Here is a 25,884-nt window from a genome sequence, read left to right as displayed (position 1 = left end):
TATAATACAATGTATTTGCCCATTCTACTCTTGGACATTAAGGTTGTTTCCAGTTCTTTTGTTTATTATATACAGTGTTTCTATAAATGTTCTTGTGAGGATACATGCAGGAATGGAATTCATAGCTTTGAGGGTATGCACAGCTTCAATTTTACTAGGTAATACTAAATTGTTTTCCAAAGAGACTGTATATCATTTATCTTTTTATGGGTATCATATTTCTTCAACTGGCTTGTAATGTATTTAAGGCAGGAAAAGATTTTATCTTTCTTGACCTAGAAATAGTAGTAGATTCTTAATAAATATGTATTTACTGATTCATTCATTAACTGACTTAGAGAAGTAAATTTAAGGGATTTTTCCCTTCCTTAGAATAAAGAGATGCGCTGGGGAAAAGTCAAAGGTAAGGATGTTTTTTGATGTAAAAAATGAAAACTTTTCTGCAAATGTAGTAAAAAATTAAGGGGAAAAGTGAAAATAGACGGTAAATATCTATCAATATCCCCTAGCAAGTTTTAGACAGTTAAAGGAAAATAACATATCAGAAGCAGCATACTTTTTCAGAAGGGCCCTAACAAGTGTTTCGCATCTTTTTCTCTGGTCTAATCTTCCACTCATTCAAGGTCTTCAGTATTTCAGGTGCCTTAGGTCGTAACTTGGGTTCCTTTGAGAGTAATTTCTGGAGAAGATCTTTCTGAAATGATAATTAGGGTCAATACCAAGAAATAAAACATTGAAATAAATGAAACTCTGATTATTTTTGAGTGCTTACTTCCTGGCTATCAAATACATCTGGGAAGATGCCATTCCTTAGATCATCGAAAATCTGAAAATAAAAGATATATTCATTAGGAAATTACTTATTGGGAGGAAAAACAAACTTAGAAAGCATTAAAGCCTGTGGATACCCTAACTCTAGGATACTTCTGGATCTTTGGGAAAGTCCTTTTAGCCAAGAAACAAGCTGACACCTCCCTCTCCACCTCCCCACCCCACCCCCCACACTAATAACCGTCTCTGACATTACCACGTGTTAAGTGCATCATCTGCCTTATTTCCCTTCATCGTTTTTTGGAACCCTATGCAATAGTACTTTCATTAACCCTGCTTTACAGAAGTAAAAGCTGTTGACTCCAGCAGTCCCCTTCCCCAAGCTTCAGATTAGGATATCCAGGTGCCTACTGCCTTTTGGTGTCTCCCCACTGACTACACAAGAAAGTCCATATTCCACCCTCAATTCCATCCCAGCTTGTCTGTCCAGCCCCATCAACCACCATTTCCTTGTACCTCACATGCTCCAAAAAATGAAACTGCCCGCTGTTCCCTAACACGTCTGACACATTCCTGTCTCTATGCTGGAATCACCTTCTTCCTATACTGGACTACTGGGAGTCAATTTATCCTTCAGAGCTCAGCTTAAATGCCTCCATGAAACCTAAATCCTCACAGCTGGAAAGATCTCTCTTCTAGCTTCTTCCATAACATTTTATGCCTTCTCCTAAAACATTTATTGCATTCTCTTATGTTATCTCCCCTTCTAGAATATAAGCTCCCTTAGAACAAGGCTTGTTCATTTTTATAACCCTTGTAGCACTTAGCCCAGTGTCTTATGCAAAGCAGGCAATAATAAAAGTTTACGACAAATTAGAATAAGAAAGAAACAGCTGTAGTTTTATATGTGAACACCTTCCTAAGAAGAGCAAAAGTTCTGGTCTTTTACAAAAAGGTTGTCAAAACTTGAAAAGTGAAAGTTCATATTTCATTTACAGTCAACCATGTTCAAGCCTATCCTTACACAAGGGCAATAAACATCTGCAACAGCACTTTGAAAAGAAGGGCCATAATTTTTGTTGCCTAATTCTTTCTTTGAGATTATTTACCTTGAGTGTTTCCTGAAAACTGATACATTTGTGAAGAAGTTCAGCGAGAATTAGCCCCAAAGCAAATAAGTCCACTTCATTTCCATATTCTTCTGAAGCTAGCTGAAGAAACCAAAATCTGATATTGACTTTTGTTGCTTATGTGATATAAATATGCATACATTCTGAAGCCAAAAAAAAATGTTATTTTACCAAAATATCTTATATCAGACAATTAATGTGGAATCAGACTGCCGAGGTTCAAATCACAGCTCTGCCACTTAAGAGCTGAATCACATGTGCAAATTCACCATAATTATAGGAATAATCTCAGTCTGAAAATGGGGCTAACAATAGGATTAACCTCAGAGGTTTGTTATGGGAGTTAAATGAGACACAGTATGTAAAGCACTTATAACAGAGCCCAATAGGTAGTAAAATATTTAACCCACTGGCTGGCAGATGGTAAACTCTCAAAAACATATGGCATTTTTGTAATTATTAGCAGAGAATACTAGATTATTTATCATATGTTTAAAACTTTAATCCTAATATAAGAAAGGAAATCATAAACCAAAGGATTTATTCTACTCAATTCTTCCTCTGTTGGATCCAATATTTAAAATAAGCGAGCATAGAATAAACAGTAAAATATCACCAAAGAGGCTTAGTCTACAAAAAGACTTCTATGCAAATATTCACAGTAGTTTTATTCCTAATATTCCATAACTGGAAACAATCTAAATGTCGATGAACAGGATAATAGATAAACAAATTGTGGTAAGGATTATCGTAGATTCTATCATAATCATAATCATAATCATAGAGTTCATAGAGTTCTCTATCATAGAACTCTATTAGAGATTAACATAAAAATATGCTAATTTTGTTCTTCAGCCCAAAGATAAGGAAGAAGAATATTTATTATAACATGTTTACAAATGTAAAAGGTTGGAAACAGCCTAAATAAATGCCCAATCAATAAGAAAACTGTTAAATAAATCATGATACAACTATAAGTAGGTAAATAATGCAGTTGCTAAAAAGAATGTGGCAGATCTATTTGTACTAATATGGAGAGAAATTTTTTAGTGAAAAAATCAAATCACAAAAAATAATATAGTCCATCTATGCATGTATATATTTATATTTATGTAAAACTGTGTATATATTTTTGAGTTTGTGTATTTTTATAACTCCCACAAAATGCTCTAAAAGAGTAAATAACAAACTTAAAAGTCACTTCAGATGAGAAAAATGGGAGTGGAAAGGAAGGTTAGGGGAATTTTCCATTTTTAGTCTATAGACTTCCGTACTGTTCTAATTTTATAAGAAGTGTCAAATTATTTTTATCCTGTCAAAAATACATAGACAGAAAAGAAAGGGATCTCACCTGTTCTGGGCTCATGTATCGCAAAGTTCCCCTCTTACGTGTCCGCTTTTCATTACTTTTCAAGGATGTTACAAGTCCAAAGTCTCCAATCTTTATTTTTTCAAAATCCACCAAAAATATGTTACTTGGCTAGGAAAAAAAATGTTTAATTCATATATAATAATTTGATAGACTTTTACCACATATCTGAATCATATTTACCAACAGTGGTTTTTCTATTTATTTATAAGGCATTTATCCTTACACAGTTAGCCTGTGACGGTTCATTTCATGTGTCAACTTGGCTAGGTTATGGGGTCCATTTGTTTAGTGAAGGAAGCACTGGCCTGATTGTTACTGTGAGGGTATTTCATGAATTTAAATCATTTGTCAATTGATTGCATCTGTGCCTGATTACATCTACAATCAACAGAGGAGATTAGCTTCAACAAGAGAAGTCTCATCCAATCAGTTAAAGGCCCTTAAGGGAGAACTGATGATTGCCGCCATCAGAAAGAAGAATTTCTATCTCTACTTCAGCTAGCCCAGCTTTTCCTAGGGAACTCATTGAAACCTTCTTTAGAGTTCTCAACTTGCAACCTATGGAATTCGGACTTGTCAATCCCCATAGTCATGTGAGCCAATTCCTATGTTCCTGTAATAAATCTCTTAACATATATATATACACACACACACACACACACACATACATATATATATTTAACCTGTCAGTTTTGTTTCTCTGAAGAACCCTCACTAATACATACCCGAAGTTGGGGAATTTAATATCACAGTTCTTTAAAATGCCATCTTTAGGAAGTAAGGACTTTCTAGTTAATGACTGAGAAGGCTTGGGGCATAACCGCCTTCAAATAGCTGTCAAGTGCAAGGCGGAGTCATTCTGTATGGTCCCAGGGGATGGATCTGGGTCTAGAGGGTGGAAATGACGAAAAGATTTGTTTTACTCTACCCTAATATACAATAGTATGGTTCAAAGAACAGGAGATAGAGGGTTCTCCATCCCAGGAAGTATTCAAGCTGGGGCACGACATGCACATGGTGGGAATGTTGCAAATATGAGGCCAGGATCAGAGAGCAGTGAAGACCTGCAGATGCCTTCCAGTCCTGAGCCCCTCTGAATCGCCTGTTCTCAACAACACTGATGCATATCCTGTCCAGAACTTCTGCTGTGAGCTTCCTTCCTGTCACTTTCTCCAGGCCTCTGGCAATCGCTTACAAATGTACCCCCTCCACCTTGAAGGCAAGCCAAGTTAACTAGAAGCTGATAGCACCGAAGTAATTTTTCCATGTAATTGTTTAAGCAGATTTTAAAAAACAATAAAGAAAGGACAGAATAAGGGGTAGTCACCCCTGTTCCACAGCTTTGTAGAGAAGTTGACCAATATTCTAAAGACCATGAAAACAGGAAGCTTGTTGATGATGAAATCAGTATTTTGCCATCCTTGAAAAAGGCTAAACTTTCAATATAATGTTGGGCTATACACATATCCCTATGGGATAACAATTATGAGAGGGCTTAGTAAAGGAACTGAGAGGGAAGAGGTCAGTGCCCAGGGGAAGCTAAAAAAGGAGCTCCCGAGAAATCAGTCTGTGAAGGCCTATGCAGAAATTAGCAGTTAGATTAGAATTCATGAACATTATATTGGAACCTAAACCCAATTATATAGATGGAAAGGTACAGATGTGTGTGAGGTGGGTGTGAAGAAACGACATTCTTACACTATCCTCAAGTTACAATACAGGAATATGTTGGGTTTGCAAGTGAAACAGCTAGTCCCACATAAGGCTACAACCTGACTCCAAGAAACAAGAGGTTGAATTTATAATGCTGTCTAAGTATATAAATTGGATGGGATTTACAGATAAAAATATCAGATCACTTGTTTATAGTTCATTAAAAAGAAGGGCAATAATACCACCTTTTATCTAATCAGTTACAGTATGACTAGGCAAAATGTATGGTTATAGAACACTGAAAAGGGTGCAAACTTTATACAAAAGACACAAGGACAAGGGCTGATGCCCAGGATGAGGTAACCAAGGAGCCTGAGCCTTGTTTAGTTTAGGAGACTAAACCCCGTAGGGAGCAGCAGCCACAGATAGTGAGCCCTCACTCCCAAAAGCCCCATGTTCAGGTCCCTCACCAGCACTTTTGGTCTAGTTATTCAGATTCCGACAAAAAGAGGCAAGCACTGGTAGGCTTTGTGTAAGAGGGACTTTTCTGGGTAAGGACCACCCTCTGGCAAAGCCATCTACAGCAGCAATTTTGCGAGGTCACATGGTACAAAGCACAAATGGTGTAGGACACAGGAGAGAGTTGGAAGACAAGGTGGTGGAAAAAAAGAGGAATCCAGTCAGCACCCAGACCAAGACACTGCACACAGAATTCACTCATTCATTCTGCAGAGGGCCTGGGAGCTAGTACCCAAATGTCTGCACCTTATTTATGGGACTACTGTAGATATAAATAATTATGCTTCATTTCTTAACTCCATGTGTGATTTATCCCAAAGTGAAGGTATAGCCATTCTAAATTTATCCTTCCAAACAGGGGCACTAAACCAAAGCACCAGACATTCAAGTCCTGGGCAAACCAAAAAAACATATCTTTTAAGGGCTGTTTATTCCTGGCTAGCATCAACACATATTACACACACAAGTGCTTATTTTTCTCAAGGAACTTTTTTGATTCAAGTTCCTCGTTGTCGGCTATTTTAGACAGGTGAGATAAGCAAATCGCCAAGATCCATATAGAGAAGAAGGTTCTGCCTAGAGAAAAAGGCAGATCTAGAGGGATGAGGGAAGATTATGTAAAGGAATTGGGAGCCCAGGGGACAGGCAGAACATTCCATGTGAGAAGGACATGAGCAGAGGGTCAGGGATAGATTCAGCAGGCAAAACACAGGGAGTAGAGTACAACTGTGAAAAACCATTCTGCTTCTCTTCTTTCATTTTGATGAGAAGGAAGAAAATGGGAAAACTGCTTGTCTGGACAATGAAAAAAGTTAGGAAGCCAGAAGAAAATTAAAATACTAAGGGATGATACATATTCCAAGTTTCAGATCACTGCAATTTTCTGATCATGGGGCAGAAATGACTGACTAAATGCCAAGAACATTCTAGACTCTGGGCCCAGAAGCTGTGACTGCTCTGAATAGTAATAGTTGAGAGATTAGGAGAACCATGTCCCTCTCAAAGAAGCCCAAGAAGAAGCAGATTCAGGGAACAGCAGCCTGTTGACTGTGCCAAATATAATATTTGCGCAGAAATGTTCAGTACACTAAATCTGCTAGTGTTTACAACTGGGTGCCACTATAAGCCCAACAGAACCAAGAGCAAATGACCCTTCCTGTCTCCTTGTCACAATCTGTTATCTTCTGAGTGGTTCTATGGGGTGGGATTTGGGGCAAGTTCTAGACTGATTCTAACCTCAGAGGATCAGAGATATTATTTCCCCGTGACTAGCAATCACAATTTAAAGATAGAGAACATAGTTATTACATTATATACAACGACTACTAAGAGCGTTTACCATTTACCTTAAGGTCTCTATGAATTAACTGTTTTGAATGTATATAAGCCACTCCTGTTGTTATTTGTTCAAAGAAATTCAAAGCCAAATCTTTGTCTGAATTCTTGCCTCTTCTGTTTTCAATCCATTGCTCCAACGTCCCTTTATCACAGTATTCCATTTGGATGAAAAGGCACCTTCTCATTGATCTGGATGTAAAATGTACAGTATATTAAAAGTAGCAATAAAAATAAATTTATAAAAGTATTTATCCCTTCTTATTATACCTTATCTTCTTTAGAACCCCCAAACATGCATCAAAACAGAAATCTAAATATAATATATAATTTGAATCAAAATACAATAAACCATTTTTAATTTAAAACATAAGTTCCCAGAAGTTCAGACCTCTATTTAATTATTTTTCCTTTTATACTTAGTGAAATATAAGAAATTACTTTGTAATATCAATTTTTTTTTTATCTTGATTTTTCATTTTGACTTACTGCTTGACAGGTGCTCACATTTCTCATTTGAGTTATGCCTCCCACAAAAACCACACAGGTTAGGAAAATATGAAAGCACAAGTTCACAAGCATGTGCCAACTCTCAAGACAGATCCTAATCAAACTGTGATGGCATATGTAACTGACAATGACCACCAAGAGACACAGGAGAAGAATTACAGCAGTGGTACAAATAACAGGATGCAAGGGAACAGCTGCCTGGGTGGGCAGTTCAGATCGCGTCAAATTCATTAAAACCACATAGTTACTAAAGGAGTAGCACTGAATTGTAGCAATATTTTCATCTGTGAGAGCTGCTATGGGGCTGAGATGGAAGACATCAAGTGCTATAACACCTCTGAGGATGTGCAGGAGGCATATCACGGCCAGGGCTGGGACTTCAAAGACCCAGGCACTATAGAGCAGGGTCGGCAAGAGGGCTTCAGCCAGAAGGTGCAGAAGCAGAAGAATGAAAGCTGCCAGGTATACGGCTACTTGGAAGTCAACAAGGTTCCTGGAAACTTCACTTTGTCCCTGGGAAGAGCTTCCAGCAGTCCCATGTGCATGACCACGACTGGCAGAGCTTCAGCCCAGACAATATCAACATGACCCATTACATCCAGCACCTGTTGTTCGGGGAGGACTACCCAGGCATCATGAACCCCTTGGACCGTACCAATGCCACTGCAGCCCAAGCCTCTGTGATGTTCCAGTACTTTGTGAAGGTGGTACCCACAATGTACATGAAGGTGGATGGGGAGGTCCCGAGGACAAATCAGTTTTCTGTCACCAGACATGAGAAGGCTGCCAACAGACTGATGGGCAACCAGGGGCTTCCTAGAGTCTTCGTGCTTGACGAGCTCTCGTCCATGATGTTGAAGATAACTGGGAAGCACAGGCTTTTCACGCACTTCCTGAAGGGCATCTGTGCTATCACTGGGGGCATGTTTACAGTGGCTGGACTCATCGATTTGCTCATCTAGCACTCAGTGTATGCCATCCAGTAGAAAATTGATCTAGGGAAGACAGCATAGTTGTCCCCTTCCCCCTCTTTTATGCCCTCTTTCTCCTATTTCTCTTTGACCTTGTGGTCCTTTATCCTAGCCTCTTCCACCCCACCCCACCCACCCTCTGCTCAGAAAGTCAGTCCCAGCCCCAGGTTGTTAACTTTATTGATTGTGACAGTAAAAAGGAATTCTACTCATCTGAGCAGAGTATATGGCACCCATCTGACTTCCGGCTGCCTTGCCCATTCAGCAAATCAAAATCCCATGGGGTGCGATGGCATCTGCTCCATGTGCAATTCAATGCAATGTCACATTAATAGGGATGGGGTGGGTATCTACATTCACACCATCTTATTTTGATGAGTAACCACTGTGTGTCATCTTCTATCATCAGCCAAATTTGTTCAATTTCCAGTTGCTGGAAAGAACTTCCCATTGCAGAATGCCATGAGTTGAAGCTTATATAGAGAGTCATCAGTTGGTCTGACTTCTCTTTATTCTTTGGTGAGAAAAGGGAAGGAGGAAGCTGAATTTCTTTCATTATTGAGATTTTATTGGTTGTTCTGAAGATCAGCACACAGACATTATGAACAATTTGTATATAATTAATACATGTACTGAAAATCTAAAAGCCATGTAGTTGTAATTCTTTTCTAAAGTTATTCCAGTGACTTCCCAGCTTATAATTTGGAGATAGGTTTTCCTAAGAGGAGATCAAGTACAGATATCTTCAAATGTTGATAAGCTGTTACACTGTAAGTCCCAGTAATTCACAATTTAATATCATATACACTACATACACACATTTCCAATCTTCACAGCATATATCAAAGTTATTAGAAAAACTGGACGACCACAACGAAGGATGTAACAAAGTAACAGTTCTGACAGGGAGAGCCAAGATCAGGGAGCAGTTTTAAGAAACAATTCTATTAAAATTCTATTAAAAAACATGGGAATAGAAGTAATTAAAAATGTTCAAGACATATTAAATGCAAAACTGTGACTCCAAATCATCATTCAGTATGCATTGTATTACAGGGATAAAAACCACCACTCCCTACCCTATGGAATGTTAAAGCTGTCATCCAAGACAGTCAAAGCCTCCCATAATTCAATATCCCACTATCTTCTGGTTGTACCAAATAATAAACGACCAGCAAATGATTTCTCCTCTAAAAAAAAAGCATTTACACTTTAAAAATGGGATGAGGTGGAATTCCAATCTCCTTCTTTAAAATGTTTCTTCTAGAGCTACTAAAACTTGCATTTACAAAATAGTTGATAAAAATATTCCTCTAGATTGTACAAGAAGGGAGAAACAGAGACCACTGACAAGACATGGTATACGAGATGAATCAGACTTGGTTTCTTTCTCTCCCGCTTCATCAGAGGCAGGATTCTTGTCATTTTTAGTTTCTGCCATTTTCTGCAAGTAAATCTTCTTTAGTTTCTTGGTTAACCATTTCACCTTGTTTTCCCTTTCTCCTCTTTTCCCTTTTGGTTGCACTTTTTTGTCTGAAGATTCATTCTTTCCCGCTGCCTTTTTTGGCTGTGTTTCCACTTACGCAAGATCAGGTTTAGCTGACAGCCTCACCGACGTCCTTTGGGATCCTCCTTTCCAGTGCCTTCTGCCAAGCTGTCCTTCCTCTTGGGCATCTTGGTGGCGGAGCAGGCCCATGTGGGGTGCTGCAGCCCCGGGGCACCAAGAGACTTCAAGAAGCTGGGCTGCTGGCCTCTGCAGCTCCTTCTGCCACCCAAGCTGCTGGGACCCGCCCACAGTAGTATTGTTTAGTGCCAGACTTGGAAATGTATTTGAAACATTGCACATAAAGCTCAGCTGCTTATCTAGGTTTCCACCTGGATCCTGCATCCCATAATCACAAAGTCTTGTACTGTCCAAGGCTGCCACCTTGTGGAGCACAATACAGATCATCCCAGTGAAACCAGTGGCCTTGATGACATAAGCTTCCAGGACAACATTGGGTGAAAATACTGAATACACATGAGCTCCATTTGCTAGTCAGTATGTAGCGATTCACTGCAGGCTTTAGCTTCCCTCTGTACCAGCCACAGGACACCCTCATCAGCCATGATATTACATGCAATGTCAACCATCACATCCCCTAGCTCTTTTGATTTTTCCTTTATGGCAAATCTTCCAAATTTTCTATCATTTCAGCCACAAACGTAGCATCCATTTTGTCAGAAAATTGGTTGCTTCTAACATGTAAGCCAATAGTTGCCACAGCATTTGTAAGACTGAGGGGCATCTGATTAAACATATAAGGAACTCTACTGACATCATTTGCATATTGGCAGTGAGAATACTCATTGCCTGCCCAGAAGCCACCTCTATCACATCTGTGCCAAGACTTCGTCTCATCCGGTGGGTTTCTGGGATATCGTCCACTGCCGTGACTGTTCCGAGCACACCGCAGGTAAGCAGTAATGCCTGCCAACGTCCCGGGCCACCTGAAAACCCCTTTTGTCGTTGACCACCCTCTCCAGAGGGCAGTACTGGGCAGAACTTTCTAATACCACAATATCAACAGTCCTCGTACTCTTCCTGCATTTGGTCTGGACCTGACAGTCCCAATTTCCAGTAGAGCCAGCCTGAATATTAGAAATGGTTAGGGCACTTGCACTCAGCGAGCAGTTGTGAATCATGTTTGTGATTCATTGGCTTCAACTATTTGCCCATCCTGATATCATAACACTTGCACTTCCTGATCAATATATGAAGCCATGCACTGGAAAGGAAGGCTATGGCCTTCAAAGACAACTTGATGATTGGATGGAGTCATGTAGGAAGATGGTAATTCAAGGGGAGGATCACATGTCAACAGCTCCTGCTTCACCTGTGCCTGGCTGGGTCTGCAGTGACTTAGGGTCAGCACATCTGCTGTCGGGCACAGGCACAGTGATGTTCTTTTCCTCTACCCAGTGATGCAGCCACAACATGTTACAATCACACGAAAGATACTGTCTGAAATTCTAAAGACGGTAATGAGCCAAGAGAGTCAAAAGTTCCTTGAGATAATGAAGAAAACAAATTCCCTGAAAGATTTACCCTAACCAGATCGGTAAGTCCTCTAAATACGTCTGCATTCAGACAACCTATCAGGTGGATTTGCCAGATCCAAACTTTTTAGCAAGAACAGCCCCAAGGCACCTGGATCTACACCATCAACCAGATTGTTTTGGAGGTCCAAGCTTTCAGGGAGACTTAACCCAAAAAATGAGCCATTCTTCAGCTCCAACATTTTATATTACTCCGAATTGGGTGACCATGCAGTTGGGCAGTTGTCCCGAGGTGGGACAGGCGGCACCTCGAGCCCCGAGTGGCCAGAGGACCTGCCCTTCTGGCGCTGACTCGCTCCTCTGCGCGGCAGCCGCGCTTGGGATGCCCGCTGCGGGGGTCCCAGCTCCGCTCTACTATCACCGCCACCGCCGCCTCCTTAATTAACTGTTCAAGTGTGCGCCTCTCATGCATTAATGCTGAAGGGCCTGATCATCCTTGAGCAAAGATGATAATAGGAACGTTAAAACAATGGAATCACAAAAATCCAAATTTCATTGTTACATAAAATAATTCTGAAACATATTTTAATCTCTTTCAATCTACTGAGCACCTATTTTGTGAAAGTTCAGAACAGGTACCTACAGATAAGAAAAAGACACTGTCCCTGCCGTAATGGGGACAGAGTCAAGTAGGAGAGAGTAAAAGAAAAGCCTAAAGCAACAGTACAAGGTTAGGTGCTTCACGAGAAGTAGAGCTTATTGTAATCTACAAGAGAAAAGCTGGAGGATAGATTTTGCTAATGATGTATTTTTTCTGAACTATGTTGGTCTCAATATGATTTACAATCTTTGAATACATGTTGGCTAGGAAACAGGAAGAGGCAGCCAAGAGTTTTCTGAAAGCTGAAGCAGTCCTGAGTGCTGCCAGCCAGTACCTCTTGAAATTGCAGTAAAGCTCTCAGTCACAGGGTGTGTGTCAGGAGACAATGAGCCAACAGGCCCCCATGGCCTGTGGATTTCAGGGAGAGTACTGTCCCCAAGAAAACACTGGGTGACTTTCAAAAGCAGATGCCAGCTCTTTAGAAGCTCTAGTCCTTTGGCAGTTGCCTACTGGGACAAATGTGAGTGATGTCAGGCAGGGGTGCCCTCACCATAGCTCGTGGTCTTAAAATTATTTTCACTGCCCAGCACCCCAAAATGAGTGCTGCAGTTGCATTCAAGAAAGACGCTTTGACTGCACCCCACCAACTGGAGACCTACGAGTTGGGCAAAAAATTGTGGGCAGCCAAGGAGGGTGCCTCCAGAAGCAGCATCTAAAACATGGTAAAACTCTCCTCACAAGACTGCGTTTATGGCCCACACTGAAGCAAGACTGTACTTCAAACAGTCAGGCTAAACCTGACATTCTGAAAAGAGCTGAGGACAATATAAAGGGCTTTTTAAAGCATGTGTGGAGCAAGGAGTGGAAAAGAAAAAGGTTGCTCACTGTCTCCTTACCTGCCGAATGTAGAGCTAAGGGTATCTCTAAAGGGCGGCTGTGACTATTAAATGGCATAACTAATGGCCTTATCCAATGACCTCATCCATAGGAAATGGCAGCTTCCTTCTGTCCCTGTCCTATGATGGCTATGAGAATCTCTTTTTAGTTACCTTGAATTATTTATGCTTTTCTCAGGATCATAATCCATTCCATCCCAGCAACTATGGTAGTGAACAATATTTACATGATTAAGATTTGCCAATGCTTTTACTTCACGCTCCACCTTCCTAGTTAAAAGAAACAGAAAACAAGTGTTAACATACATTCCTGATAACTGTAAAAGACTTCAAACAACAGAGACAACTATCTATGCTCACTTATTGAACAGTCACTGTGGTTTCCACACCCTGGGCTTTAGGGTGGAGACCAGAAAGAAAGAGTTTGTCCTTAAGAAGCTTGAAGTCCAAAGAGGAAGCCAAGAGAACTCAAAGAGAGAGCATACAGAAAAGCATAGCTGTTCTCACTTTTGACATAAAAGAGATAGTAGTGATAAATAATTCCAAATATCAGACAATTTAAAAATCATTTAAAGTAGTCTTTGAAATGCCAGTACTGCAATTTTTTGTAGCTAATTCATAAATTTGTCTTTCTTAGGCTTGTGTTAAAAGTGCTTGTATTTCATAAGCAAACCACGTGCGGCCAGCATGGATAGGTAACCCAGGCAGCATAAAGAACCTAATTCAGAATTTTTAATGTGTGGCAAAAAGATGCAAAGGGAATAATTTATGCTGAGAAAATGAGACTTTGCACATTGTGAGAGCTTTACAGTGCTGTGTAGTCAATAGCTAAGACAATTCCATGCTAAGCAGAATACACAAATTTGAGATTTCAAGGATGAGAAAAGATAACAATTTATAATTTTATTTTTTAATTTTAAATGTTCTGTAACAATACTACATAAAATATGTAAAAATAATTAGCCAATTCTACAACAGTCAGTTGTTATTTTGGATTATTTATCATCTTTCTTATATATATTTTTATATATTTATGATCATAGCATATAATTTTATCCTGTTTTTCCTCAGGTAGCATAATATCTTTACAATTTTCCTTGTGTTACACAATCAGCACAACCATCATTTGTAAACTCCATTTATATAAGATTTCAAAAATACAAAAATGTAGAGAGAAATGATGTCATCAACATGATGACATAAGACATCTCTTGAGAAAGTCTCTGTGGAGATTTAGTGAATAAAAGAACAAATCCCACAAGTTTAGAACTCTGGAGGACAGCGGAAACTGGAGAAGGACTCCACAAATGCTGAATTGAATAAACCGAAGAAACACAGTTATCTGTGAAGCGCAATAAAATGAAATATGCTTGTAGATAACTGAAACAATTAACAACTAGATTTTTCCTTAGACAAATCTCAGTCTCATCTGAGAAATAAGCACTGAGATTAGAAAATCTCAAGGGTCACCTTCAGCCAAGTGACTCCATAACTTCAATATTAACCAAGACAGCCTCAAAAGCATGATTGATGGCACATCCACTTTTTCTTAAAGTGACCACAGCACAGTGAGAGCATTTCAGAGTAAGACAAGCTCCCCAAGGTAAAATGAAATTTTTGAAGACTAGAAAGAAGAAAGTGATGTGCTAATAAAGAAGAGCAAATCAAAAAAATAGTGCAAGACACTTTCTCATTCAAAAATCAAACATTCACTACTTACTCGTTATCGTATCTAACACGTTTAATAACATAAGTCTTCTCATCAATTCTGTGTTTTGCTTTGAAAACTTGGCCAAATCCTCCTGTGCCAATTGGTTCTATTTCTTCAAAATCCTTGGCAAACCTTGAAAGATAAATACCAGTTGTTATTCTGAGGTCCAAATTTTCTACCCCCCTGCCCTCCCACTTACCCTCTAATGTCACTTGAGAAATGGAACTGTATAACAAACATGATCCTCCCCTTCTGAATAAGATAAGGAGGGTCTACTTCACAGAAACTTTTGAATCATGAAGGATAGAAGGCTCACCCCCTCTTCCCATAGAGAGCCCAACATAACAGATCACCCTTAGGAATCACAATCAACTCCTGGCTGTACAAAAACGAAGAAAAAGAATCTTATTACAAGGATAAACCTTTAGAAAGAATCACCCTATTGTGTTCCACAGCCACCACTGAGCTGTTAAAAGAAAGAAAAGATGCTCTGAGCCTGCCTAGGTTTGTAACTACCTGGTTTTCCCCTCTCCCTCAGGCAACATGCTCCATCAGTAAGCCCTGTCAAGTCTGCTTCCAAAACACATCTCTGCTCTCAGTCCCCTTGCTCTATCTCCAGCAACCTCACTCCAGTCTGGGTTTCCATCAGGCTAACTGGACATGCCACATCTTCTCCTGCTCAAGCTCCATTCCACAGCCAACACAGCAACCAGAGTGATAAAAACTTAGTCTTATCATGTCATTGTATTGCCTAAACCCTCCAAGAGTGTGCCTTTGCATTCAGCACAAAACATAAAACCCTTCAATGACTAGAAGTGCCAGCTGATTTGGTATCTGCCTCCCTCTCCAGCCTCATCCCAGGGAGCTGGGTCCTTGTTGACCACGCTTGAAGCCCCAAGGCCTTCTCTCTGCCTCCTGAACACTCACATCCCCTTTGCCACCTGAACCTTCCCACATGCTCTACCTTTTGCCAAGCTCAGGACCTCCCATCTCCCTGCACTAACTCACCCTTCAGGCCTCTCCACAAATGCAACTCAGAGAAGCACTGCCTCACCCTCACTCTAAATCCAAGGATCCTGTTTTAGTTTCTCACCATACCATCACTTTTCATTCAGAGCTCTGATACAGTTTGTCATTACAGACTTATTCATATAATTGTTTCTTTAATGCTGCCCATCTCCACAAAATTCCACAAGTGCAGGAACTATTTCTATTTTTTTCGACTGTAATCCCATTGCTTAGCACAGGCCCAGGCACATATTAAGTGCTTAATATTTATTGATTCATTATTGTTTTTGAAAATTGCATTCAATATCCCTCTGATACACATAGGCCTTCTTTGTTTAGATATTTCATTTAAATTCAAACGATGATCTTTTTTTCCAGTGAAAGCTTTTATTGAGCTAGAAAATGGAAAGCGGATTCAAGTAGATCTATTCTGATTCCTGCAGAGGTATGGGATCCAGAGCCCACCATACAACTTTCTTAAAATCCCTGTTTTACAGGAGTTTTTACTTTCAGTATTAGAAACTTCCATAGCTGTCAGTGCAATCCACATAAGCATCTGTGATGGTTAGGTTCACATGTCAACTTGGCCAGGTGATGGTGTCCAGGTGACTGGTCTAGCAAGCACTGGCCTAACCGTTAATACAAGGACATTGTGGCTGGTTAATAAACCAGAAGGCTGGTTTATTAAATCATCAGTCAATTGGCTGCAGCTGTGACCGATGACATCAACGATGGGCGTGTCTTCCCACAATGAGAGAATGCAATCAGCTAGATCTAATCCAATCAGTTGTAGACTTTTAAGCGAGACAGATAGAGGACCTTCATTTCTTATTCGGCTGACCAGTGAAGTGTTTCCTGTGGAGTTCATTGAAGTTGCCAGTTCATTTCCTGAGGAGTTTGTCGAAGTTGCCAGTTTGCTGCCTGAAGAGTTCATTGAACATCTTCATCGGAGTTGCCAATCTGCTGCCTGCCCTACGGAATTTGGACTCGTGCAAACCATGGTTGTGTTGAGACACTTTTATAAATCTTATATTTATAGATATCTCTTGTTGATTCTGTTTCCCTAGAGAACCCTAACTAATATAGCATCACACAGAATATATATTTATCACTTCCCATTTGGATTCATCTAAGTTCACTTCTCCAAGAGACTATGATCCTTCCTAGGCCCAATTGTGCTAAAACAATTAAACTGTTCAGGTAGAAATATAATGTAATCTGCCCAATGTACAACAGGCCCTTAAGAAACTTTTGGTGAATGAACAGACACGTCTTTAAACAAATTCTATTTTTCAGTTCCCTCTTACCTGTGATCCTTAGTATACTTGTTTGCTTCTCTCTCAGGATTATGAAATGTAGGTGCCAAATTTCTAAAAAATTAAGAGAAAAAATGGAAAACTCAAATAAAACTGAAATCAAATATAATTTGTTTAGCATTGATTTTATGCTGTGTACTAGGCTTTTTATATTTTGAGCCAACTATTAGAATAGCAGGGTAGCAAGTATTAAATGATCCTTTTCTTTATAAAAGTTTATACTTATGATTCTCCTCTGACCTGTAAATAAGTTTTCATTCCTTTCCTGGTTCCTTTTTTCACCTTAACTCATTCACTGTTGGCAGTGCCATTGGCCTCTCCATTTCTTCCTCCAGACTCAAAATCTCAGAAGTACATCTCCTCACATCCTCATTTTATTCATTTTTCCTTTGAACTTTATTTCTTACTGCTCGTAGGTCACCTACAATTGGAAGTTCAACCACCACCTAAAACTAAACATATCCAGATTGTTATCTTCCCTCTAGGCCTCAAGTATTCAACTTCCTTAACACCATCGGTGCCAAAATTCTTTTCTGCGTCCTGTCTAGAATGGAAGCAATCTTCCAATCCTTTCTCCTTATCTATTCTTCACCCTCTCTCCTAAGTCATGTCTAGGCTTTGCTCATCCCTCCTCACTGCCACAGTCACCGAGGCTGGGCGCCTGCCCATATGACATGCAGACTCTCTCCTCTCTGTCCACAACCACACACCAGGAATCTCTTTCTTCAATGCTTCTGTCTACTGTTTGGAATATACTGGTGGCTCAGAATGGCTCCTCCTGCCCTTCAGTCTTCATTTCTGACTATATTTACTGCTTTGCTTTTCTCTTCAGCTAAAAAAAAACCAATTCACCATAATTTAAATAACATTTGGCCTTTTTTTTAACCCAAGTTTATATACCATTTCAACTTGTCTACAAAATAATGCACTTGTCTACAAGATAACTTGTCTATAAAATAACTTGTCTACAAAGTAATGCACTTCTCTTGAGAAGCCCTCTGAGTCCACTTCCTTTGTGGCTCTTCACACCTCACTAGTGATACCCACACCGTACACTGTGGCTACGGAGTAGTGTATGCACGTATTCAAAGATCTCTCCACCTATCTAAAATTATTTGTTGGAATCCCAAGTGCTTTTTGGGAGGGGGGGTTGGGATCCCAAGCTTTTTGTGAGTCTTCACCAAGATTTCTACTTCTTCTGAAAGTCCACACAAAGAAGGGTTTACAATACTCTACAAATACTGAAGACTTGGGAAATAAGGCTGACAGATTGAGTCTGAAAGAAAATTTCAAATTACCTGATGCATAATGACACTCACCTTTTTACCTTCTTTTGATTATTTGTGAGACTGTTCTGTAACAAAAGAAAATGGAAAGCTGTCAGATGATTAAACCAATTATCAACTCGCAAAGTAAGCTTCCTTCCTCATTCTAGCTGGTTCTAGGACCATATTTCTTTGTTCCATAAAAGGAACAATCTCATCAATTTTTGTACTTTCAACAAGAGTTAACAGAGTATTTTTCCAGTTTTTTCCTATTACAAACAACATTGCAAAGAACATCCTTATACATGTCTTCCGGTGCACACATGCAAGTGTTTCTCTAGGACACATCCCTAGGAATGGAAGTACCTGGCCATATGGTGTGCAGACACACCCTCAACTTTACCACACGGTGCCATAATTGTTGTACTAACTTAAACTTCCACCAGCAGGATATAAAAGTTATAACTGGGAGGCGGGGCAAGATGGCAGACTGGTGAGCTGTATGTTTTAGTTACTCCTCCAGGAAAGTAGGTAAAAAGCCAGGAACTGCGTGGACTGGACACCACAGAGCAATCTGTCTTTGGGCATACTTCATACAACACTCATGAAAACGTGGAACTGCTGAGATCAGCGAAATCTGTAAGTTTTTGCGGCCAGGGGACCCGCGCCCCTCCCTGCCAGGCTCAGTCCCAGGGGAGGAGGGGCTGTCAGCTCCAGGAAGGAGAAGGGAGAATTGCAGTGGCTGCTCTTATCGGAAACTCATTCTACTGATTCAAACTCCAACCATAGATAGACTGAGACCAGACACCAGAGACTCTGAGAGCAGCCAGCCCAGCAGAGAGGAGACAGGCATAGAAAAAAAACAACACGAAAAACTCCAAAATAAAAGCAGAGGATTTTTGGAGTTCTGGTGAACACAGAAAGGGGAAGGGCGGAGATCAGGCCTTGAGGCGCATATGCAAATCCCGAAGCAAGGCTGATCTCTCTGCCCTGTGGACCTTTCCTTAATGGCCCTGGTTGCTTTGTCTATTAGCATTTCAATAACCCATTAGATCTCTGAGGAGGGCCGTTTTTTTTTTTTTTTAAATCCTTTTTGCTTTTTCTAAAACAATTACTCTAAGAAGCTCAATACAGAAAGCTTCAAAGAATTGAAATTTGGGCACGTCAAGTCAAGAGCAGAACTAAGAGAGCTCTGAGACAAAAGGCAATAATCCAGTGGCTGAGAAAATTCACTAAACAACACAACTTCCCAAGAAAAGGGGGGTGTCCGCTCACAGCCACCATCCTGGTGGACAGGAAACACTCCTGCCCATCGCCAGCCCCATAGCCCAGAGCTGCCCCAGACAACCCAGTGTGACGGAAGTGCTTCAAATAACAGGCACACACCACAAAACTGGGCGTGGACATTAGCCTTCCCTGCAACCTCAGCTAAATGTCCCAGAGCTGGGAAGGGGGAGCAGTGTGAATTAACAGAGCCCCATTCAGCCATCATTTGAGCAGACTGGGAGCCTCCCAACACAGCCCAGCAGCCCAGAACTGCCCTGGGGGGACGGCACTCACCTGTGACATAGCACAGTCATCCCTCAACAGAGGACCTGGGGTGCACAGCCTGGAAGAGGGGCCCACTTGCAAGTCTCAGGAGCCATACGCCAATACCAAAGACTTGTGGGTCAGTGGCAGAGACAAACTGTGGCAGGACTGAACTGAAGGATTAGACTACTGCAGTAGCTTTAAAACTCTAGGATCATCAGGGAGATTTGATTGTTAGGGCCACCCCCCCTCCCCGACTGCCCAGAAACACGCCCCACATACAGGGCAGGCAACACCAACTACACACGCAAGCTTGGTACACCAATTGGGCCCCACAAGACTCACTCCCCCACTCACCAAAAAGGCTAAGCAGGGGAGATCTGGCTTGTGGAGAACAGGTGGCTCGTGGACGCCACCTGCTGGTTAGTTAGAGAAAGTGTACTCCACGAAGCTGTAGATCTGATAAATTAGAGATAAGGACTTCAACTGGTCTACAAACCCTAAAAGAACCCTATCAAGTTCAGCAAATGCCACGAGGCCAAAAACAACAGAAAATTATAAAGCATATGAAAAAACCAGACGATATGGATAACCCAAGCCCAAGCACCCAAATCAAAAGACCAGAAGAGACACACCTAGAGCAGCTACTCAAAGAACTAAAGATGAACAATGAGACCATAGTACGGGATATGAAGGAAATCAAGAAGACCCTAGAAGAGCATAAAGAAGACATTGCAAGACTAAATAAAAAAATGGATGATCTTATGGAAATTAAAGAAACTGTTGACCAAATTAAAAATATTCTGGACACTCATAGTACAAGACTAGAGGAAGTTGAACAACGAATCAGTGACCTGGAAGATGACAGAATGGAAAATGAAAGCATAAAAGAAAGAATGGGGAAAAAAATTGAAAAACTCGAAATGGACCTCAGGGATATGATAGATAATATGAAACGTCCGAATATAAGACTCATTGGTGTCCCAGAAGGGGAAGAAAAGGGTAAAGGTCTAGGAAGAGTATTCAAAGAAATTCTTGGGGAAAACTTCCCAAATCTTCTAAACAACATAAATACACAAATCATAAATGCTCAGCGAACTCCAAATAGAATAAATCCAAAAAAACCCACTCCGAGACATATACTGATCACACTGTCAAACATAGAAGAGAAGGAGCAAGTTCTGAAAGCAGCAAGAGAAAAGCAATTCACCACATACAAAGGAAACAGCATAAGACTAAGTAGTGACTACTCAGCAGCCACCATGGAGGCGAGAAGGCAGTGGCACGATATATTTAAAATTCTGAGTGAGAGGAATTTCCAGCCAAGAATACTTTATCCAGCAAAGCTCTCCTTCAAATTTGAGGGAGAGCTTAAATTTTTCACAGACAAAGAAATGCTGAGAGAATTTGCTAACAAGAGACCTGCCCTACTGGAGATACTAAAGGGAGCCCTACAGACAGAGAAACAAAGACAGGACAGAGAGACTTGGAGAAAGGTTCAGTACTAAAGAGATTCGGTATGGGTACAATAAAGGATATTAATAGAGAGAGGGAAAAATATGGCAAACATAATCCAAAGGATAAGATGGCCGATTCAAGAAATGCCTTCACGGTTTTAACGTTGAATGTAAATGGATTAAACTCCCCAATTAAAAGATATAGATTCGCAGAATGGATCAAAAAAAATGAACCATCAATATGTTGCATACAAGAGACTCATCTTAGACACAGGGACACAAAGAAACTGAAAGTGAAAGGATGGAAAAAAATATTTCATGCAAGCTACAGCCAAAAGAAAGCAGGTGTAGCAATATTAATCTCAGATAAAATAGACTTCAAATGCAGGGATGTTTTGAGAGACAAAGAAGGCCACTACATACTAATAAAAGGGGCAATTCAGCAAGAAGAAATAACAATCGTAAATGTCTATGCACCCAATCAAGGTGCCACAAAATACATGAGAGAAACATTGGCAAAACTAAAGGAAGCAATTGATGTTTCCACAATAATTGTGGGAGACTTCAACACATCACTCTCTCCTATAGATAGATCAACCAGACAGAAGACCAATAAGGAAATTGAAAACCTAAACAATCTGATAAATGAATTAGATTTAACAGACATCTACAGGACATTACATCCCAAATCACCAGGATACACATACTTTTCTAGTGCTCACGGAACTTTCTCCAGAATAGATCATATGCTGGGACATAAAACAAGCCTCAATAAATTTAAAAAGATTTAAATTATTCAAAGCACATTCTCTGACCACAATGGAATACAATTAGAAGTCAATAACCATCAGAGACTTAGAAAATTCACAAATACCTGGAGGTTAAACAACACACTCCTAAACAATCAGTGGGTTAAAGAAGAAATAGCAAGAGAAATTGCTAAATATATAGAGACGAATGAAAATGAGAACACAACATACCAAAACCTATGGGATGCAGCAAAAGCAGTGCTAAGGGGGAAATTTATAGCACTAAACGCATATATTAAAAAGGAAGAAAGAGCCAAAATCAAAGAACTAATGGATCAACTGAAGAAGCTAGAAAATGAACAGCAAACCAATCCTAAACCAAGTAGAAGAAAAGAAATAACAAGGATTAAAGCAGAAACAAATGACATAGAGAACAAAAAAACAATAGAAAGGATAAATATCACCAAAAGTTGGTTCTTTGAGAAGATCAACAAGATTGACAAGCCCCTAGCTAGACTGACAAAATCAAAAAGAGAGAAGACCCATATAAACAAAATAATGAATGAAAAAGGTGACATAACTGCAGATCCTGAAGAAATTAAAAAAATTATAAGAGGATATTATGAACAACTGTATGGCAACAAACTGGACAATGTAGAAGAAATGGACAGTTTCCTGGAAACATATGAACAACCTAGACTGACCAGAGAAGAAATAGAAGACCTCAACCAACCCATCACAAGCAAAGAAATCCAATCAGTCATCAAAAATCTTCCCACAAATAAATGCCCAGGGCCAGATGGCTTCACAGGGGAATTCTACCAAACTTTCCAGAAAGAACTGACACCAATCTTACTCAAACTCTTTCAAAACATTGAAAAAAATGGAACACTACCTAACTCATTTTATGAAGCTAACATCAATCTAATACCAAAACCAGGCAAAGATGCTACAAAAAAGGAAAACTACCGGCCAATCTCCCTAATGAATATAGATGCAAAAATCCTCAACAAAATACTTGCAAATCGAATCCAAAGACACATTAAAAAAATCATACACCATGACCAAGTGGGGTTCATTCCAGGCATGCAAGGATGGTTCAACATAAGAAAAACAATCAATGTATTACAACACATTAAAAACTCGAAAGGGAAAAATCAATTGATCATCTCAATAGATGCTGAAAAAGCATTTGACAAAATCCAACATCCCTTTTTGATAAAAACACTTCAAAAGGTAGGAATTGAAGGAAACTTCCTCAACATGATAAAGAGCATATATGAAAAACCCACAGCCAGCATAGTACTCAATGGTGAGAGACTGAAAGCCTTCCCTCTAAGATCAGGAACAAGACAAGGATGCCCGCTGTCACCACTGTTATTCAACATTGTGCTGGAAGTGCTAGCCAGGGCAATCCGGCAAGACAAAGAAATAAAAGGCATCCAAATTGGAAAAGAAGAAGTAAAACTGTCATTGTTTGCAGATGATATGATCTTATATCTAGAAAACCCTGAGAAATCAACGATATACCTACTAGAGCTAATAAACAAATTTAGCAAAGTAGCGGGATACAAGATTAATGCACATAAGTCAGTAATGTTTCTATATGCTAGAAATGAACAAACTGAAGAGACACTCAAGAAAAAGATACCATTTTCAATAGCAACTAAAAAAATCAAGTACCTAGGAATAAACTTAACCAAAGATGTAAAAGACCTATACAAAGAAAACTACATAACTCTACTAAAAGAAATAGAAGGGGACCTTAAAAGATGGAAAAATATTCCTTGTTCATGGATAGGAAGGCTAAATGTCATTAAGATGTCAATTCTACCCAAACTCATCTACAGATTCAATGCAATCCCAATCAAAATTCCAACAACCTACTTTGCAGACTTGGAAAAGCTAGTTATCAAATTTATTTGGAAAGGGAAGATGCCTCGAATTGCTAAAGTCACTCTAAAAAAGAAAAACGAAGTGGGAGGACTTACACTCCCTGACTTTGAAGCTTATTATAAAGCCACAGTTGCCAAAACAGCATGGTACTGGCACAAAGATAGACATATAGATCAATGGAATCGAATTGAGAATTCAGAGATAGACCCTCAGATCTATGGCCGACTGATCTTTGATAAGGCCCCCAAAGTCACCGAACTGAGCCATAATGGTCTTTTCAACAAATGGGGCTGGGAGAGTTGGATATCCATATCCAAAAGAATGAAAGAGGACCCCTACCTCACCCCCTACACAAAAATTAACTCAAAATGGACCAAAGATCTCAATATAAAAGAAAGTACCATAAAACTCCTAGAAGATAATGTAGGAAAACATCTTCAAGACCTTGTATTAGGAGGCCACTTCCTAGACTTTACACCCAAAGCACAAGCAACAAAAGAGAAAATAGATAAATGGGAACGCCTCAAGCTTAGAAGTTTCTGCACCTCAAAGGAATTTCTCAAAAAGGTAAAGAGGCAGCCAACTCAATGGGAAAAAATTTTTGGAAACCATGTATCTGACAAAAGACTGATATCTTGCATATACAAAGAAATCCTACAACTCAATGACAATAGTACAGACAGCCCAATTATAAAATGGGCAAAAGATATGAAAAGACAGTTCTCTGAAGAGGAAATACAAATGGCCAAGAAACACATGAAAAAATGTTCAGCTTCACTAGCTATTAGAGAGATGCAAATTAAGACCACAATGAGATACCATCTAACACCGGTTAGAATGGCTGCCATTAAACAAACAGGAAACTACAAATGCTGGAGGGGATGTGGAGAAATTGGAACTCTTATTCACTGTTGGTGGGACTGTATAATGGTTCAGCCACTCTGGAAGTCAGTCTGGCAGTTCCTTAGAAAACTAGATATAGAGCTACCATTCGATCCAGCGATTGCACTTCTCGGTATATACCCGGAAGATCGGAAAGCAGTGACACGAACAGATATCTGCACGCCAATGTTCATAGCAGCATTATTCACAATTGCCAAGAGATGGAAACAACCCAAATGTCCTTCAACAGATGAGTGGATAAATAAAGTGTGGTATATACACACGATGGAATACTACGCGGCAGTAAGAAGGAACGATCTGGTGAAACATATGACAACATGGATGAACCTTGAAGACATAATGCTGAGCGAAACAAGCCAGGCACAAAAAGAGAAATATTATATGCTACCACTAATGTGAACTTTGAAAAATGTAAAACAAATGGTTTATAATGTAGAATGTAGGGGAACTAGCAGTAGAGAGCAATTAAGGAAGGGGGAACAATAATCCAAGAAGAACAGATAAGCTATTTAACGTTCTGGGGATGCCCAGAAATGACTATGGTCTGTTAATTTCTGATGGATGTAGTAGGAACAAGTTCACTGAAATGTTGCTATATTATGTAACTTTCTTGGGGTAAAGTAGGAACATGTTGGAAGTTAAGCAGTTATCTTAGGTTAGTTGTCTTTTTCTTACTCCCTTGCTATGGTCTCTTTGAAATGTTCTTTTATTGTATGTTTGTTTTCTTTTTAACTTTTTTTTTCATACAGTTGATTTGAAAAAAGAAGGGAAAGTTAAAAAAAAGAAAAAAGACAAACAAGGAAAAAAAAAAAAAAGATGTAGTGCCCCCTTGAGGAGCCTGTGGAGAATGCAGGGGTATTCGCCTACCCCACCTCCATGGTTGCTAACATGACCACAGACATAGGGGACTGGTGGTTTGATGGGTTGAGCCCTCTACCATAAGTTTTACCCTTGGGAAGACGGTTGCTGCAAAGGAGAGGCTAGGCCTCCCTGTATTTGTGCCTAAGAGTCTCCTCCTGAATGCCTCTTTGTTGCTCAGATGTGGCCCTCTCTCTCTGGCTAAGCCAACTTGAAAGGTGAAATCACTGCCCTCCCCCCTACGTGGGATCAGACACCCAGGGAAGTGAATCTCCCTGGCAACGTGGAATATGACTCCCGGGGAGGAATGTAGACCCGGCATCGTGGGATGGAGAACATCTTCTTGACCAAAAGGGGGATGTGAAAGGAAATGAAATAAGCTTCAGTGGCAGAG

The 25,884-nt window shown here is 39.9% G+C and overlaps 1 protein-coding gene and 2 pseudogenes across 3 annotated transcripts in view; 1 reads left to right on the top strand and 2 right to left on the bottom strand.

Moving 5' to 3' along the window:
- Nucleotides 1–25,884, bottom strand: part of EIF2AK2 (eukaryotic translation initiation factor 2 alpha kinase 2) — a 65,799-nt gene that overhangs the window by 10,290 nt on the left and 29,625 nt on the right. For all 3 annotated transcript variants that reach the window (XM_037807557.1, XM_037807559.1, XM_037807558.1), the window contains 9 exons: nucleotides 18,152–18,186; nucleotides 16,824–16,886; nucleotides 14,518–14,640; nucleotides 12,951–13,067; nucleotides 6,792–6,972; nucleotides 3,253–3,381; nucleotides 1,881–1,982; nucleotides 773–826; nucleotides 557–694 (listed from right to left, as the gene is read on the bottom strand). In XM_037807557.1, the coding sequence (XP_037663485.1) occupies nucleotides 572–694; nucleotides 773–826; nucleotides 1,881–1,982; nucleotides 3,253–3,381; nucleotides 6,792–6,972; nucleotides 12,951–13,067; nucleotides 14,518–14,640; nucleotides 16,824–16,886; nucleotides 18,152–18,186 (927 nt within the window). In that variant the 3' untranslated portion in view covers nucleotides 557–571. The remainder of the gene's footprint in view (nucleotides 1–556; nucleotides 695–772; nucleotides 827–1,880; nucleotides 1,983–3,252; nucleotides 3,382–6,791; nucleotides 6,973–12,950; nucleotides 13,068–14,517; nucleotides 14,641–16,823; nucleotides 16,887–18,151; nucleotides 18,187–25,884) is intronic.
- Nucleotides 7,399–8,303, top strand: LOC119512772 (annotated as a pseudogene).
- LOC119512730 lies at nucleotides 8,500–12,930 on the bottom strand (annotated as a pseudogene).

Source organism: Choloepus didactylus, chromosome 17 (genome assembly GCF_015220235.1).
Source record: "Choloepus didactylus isolate mChoDid1 chromosome 17, mChoDid1.pri, whole genome shotgun sequence".
NCBI lineage: Eukaryota > Metazoa > Chordata > Mammalia > Pilosa > Megalonychidae > Choloepus > Choloepus didactylus.
The sequence above is the reverse complement of the archived record's forward strand: the minus strand, read 5'-3'. Positions and strand labels throughout refer to the sequence as shown.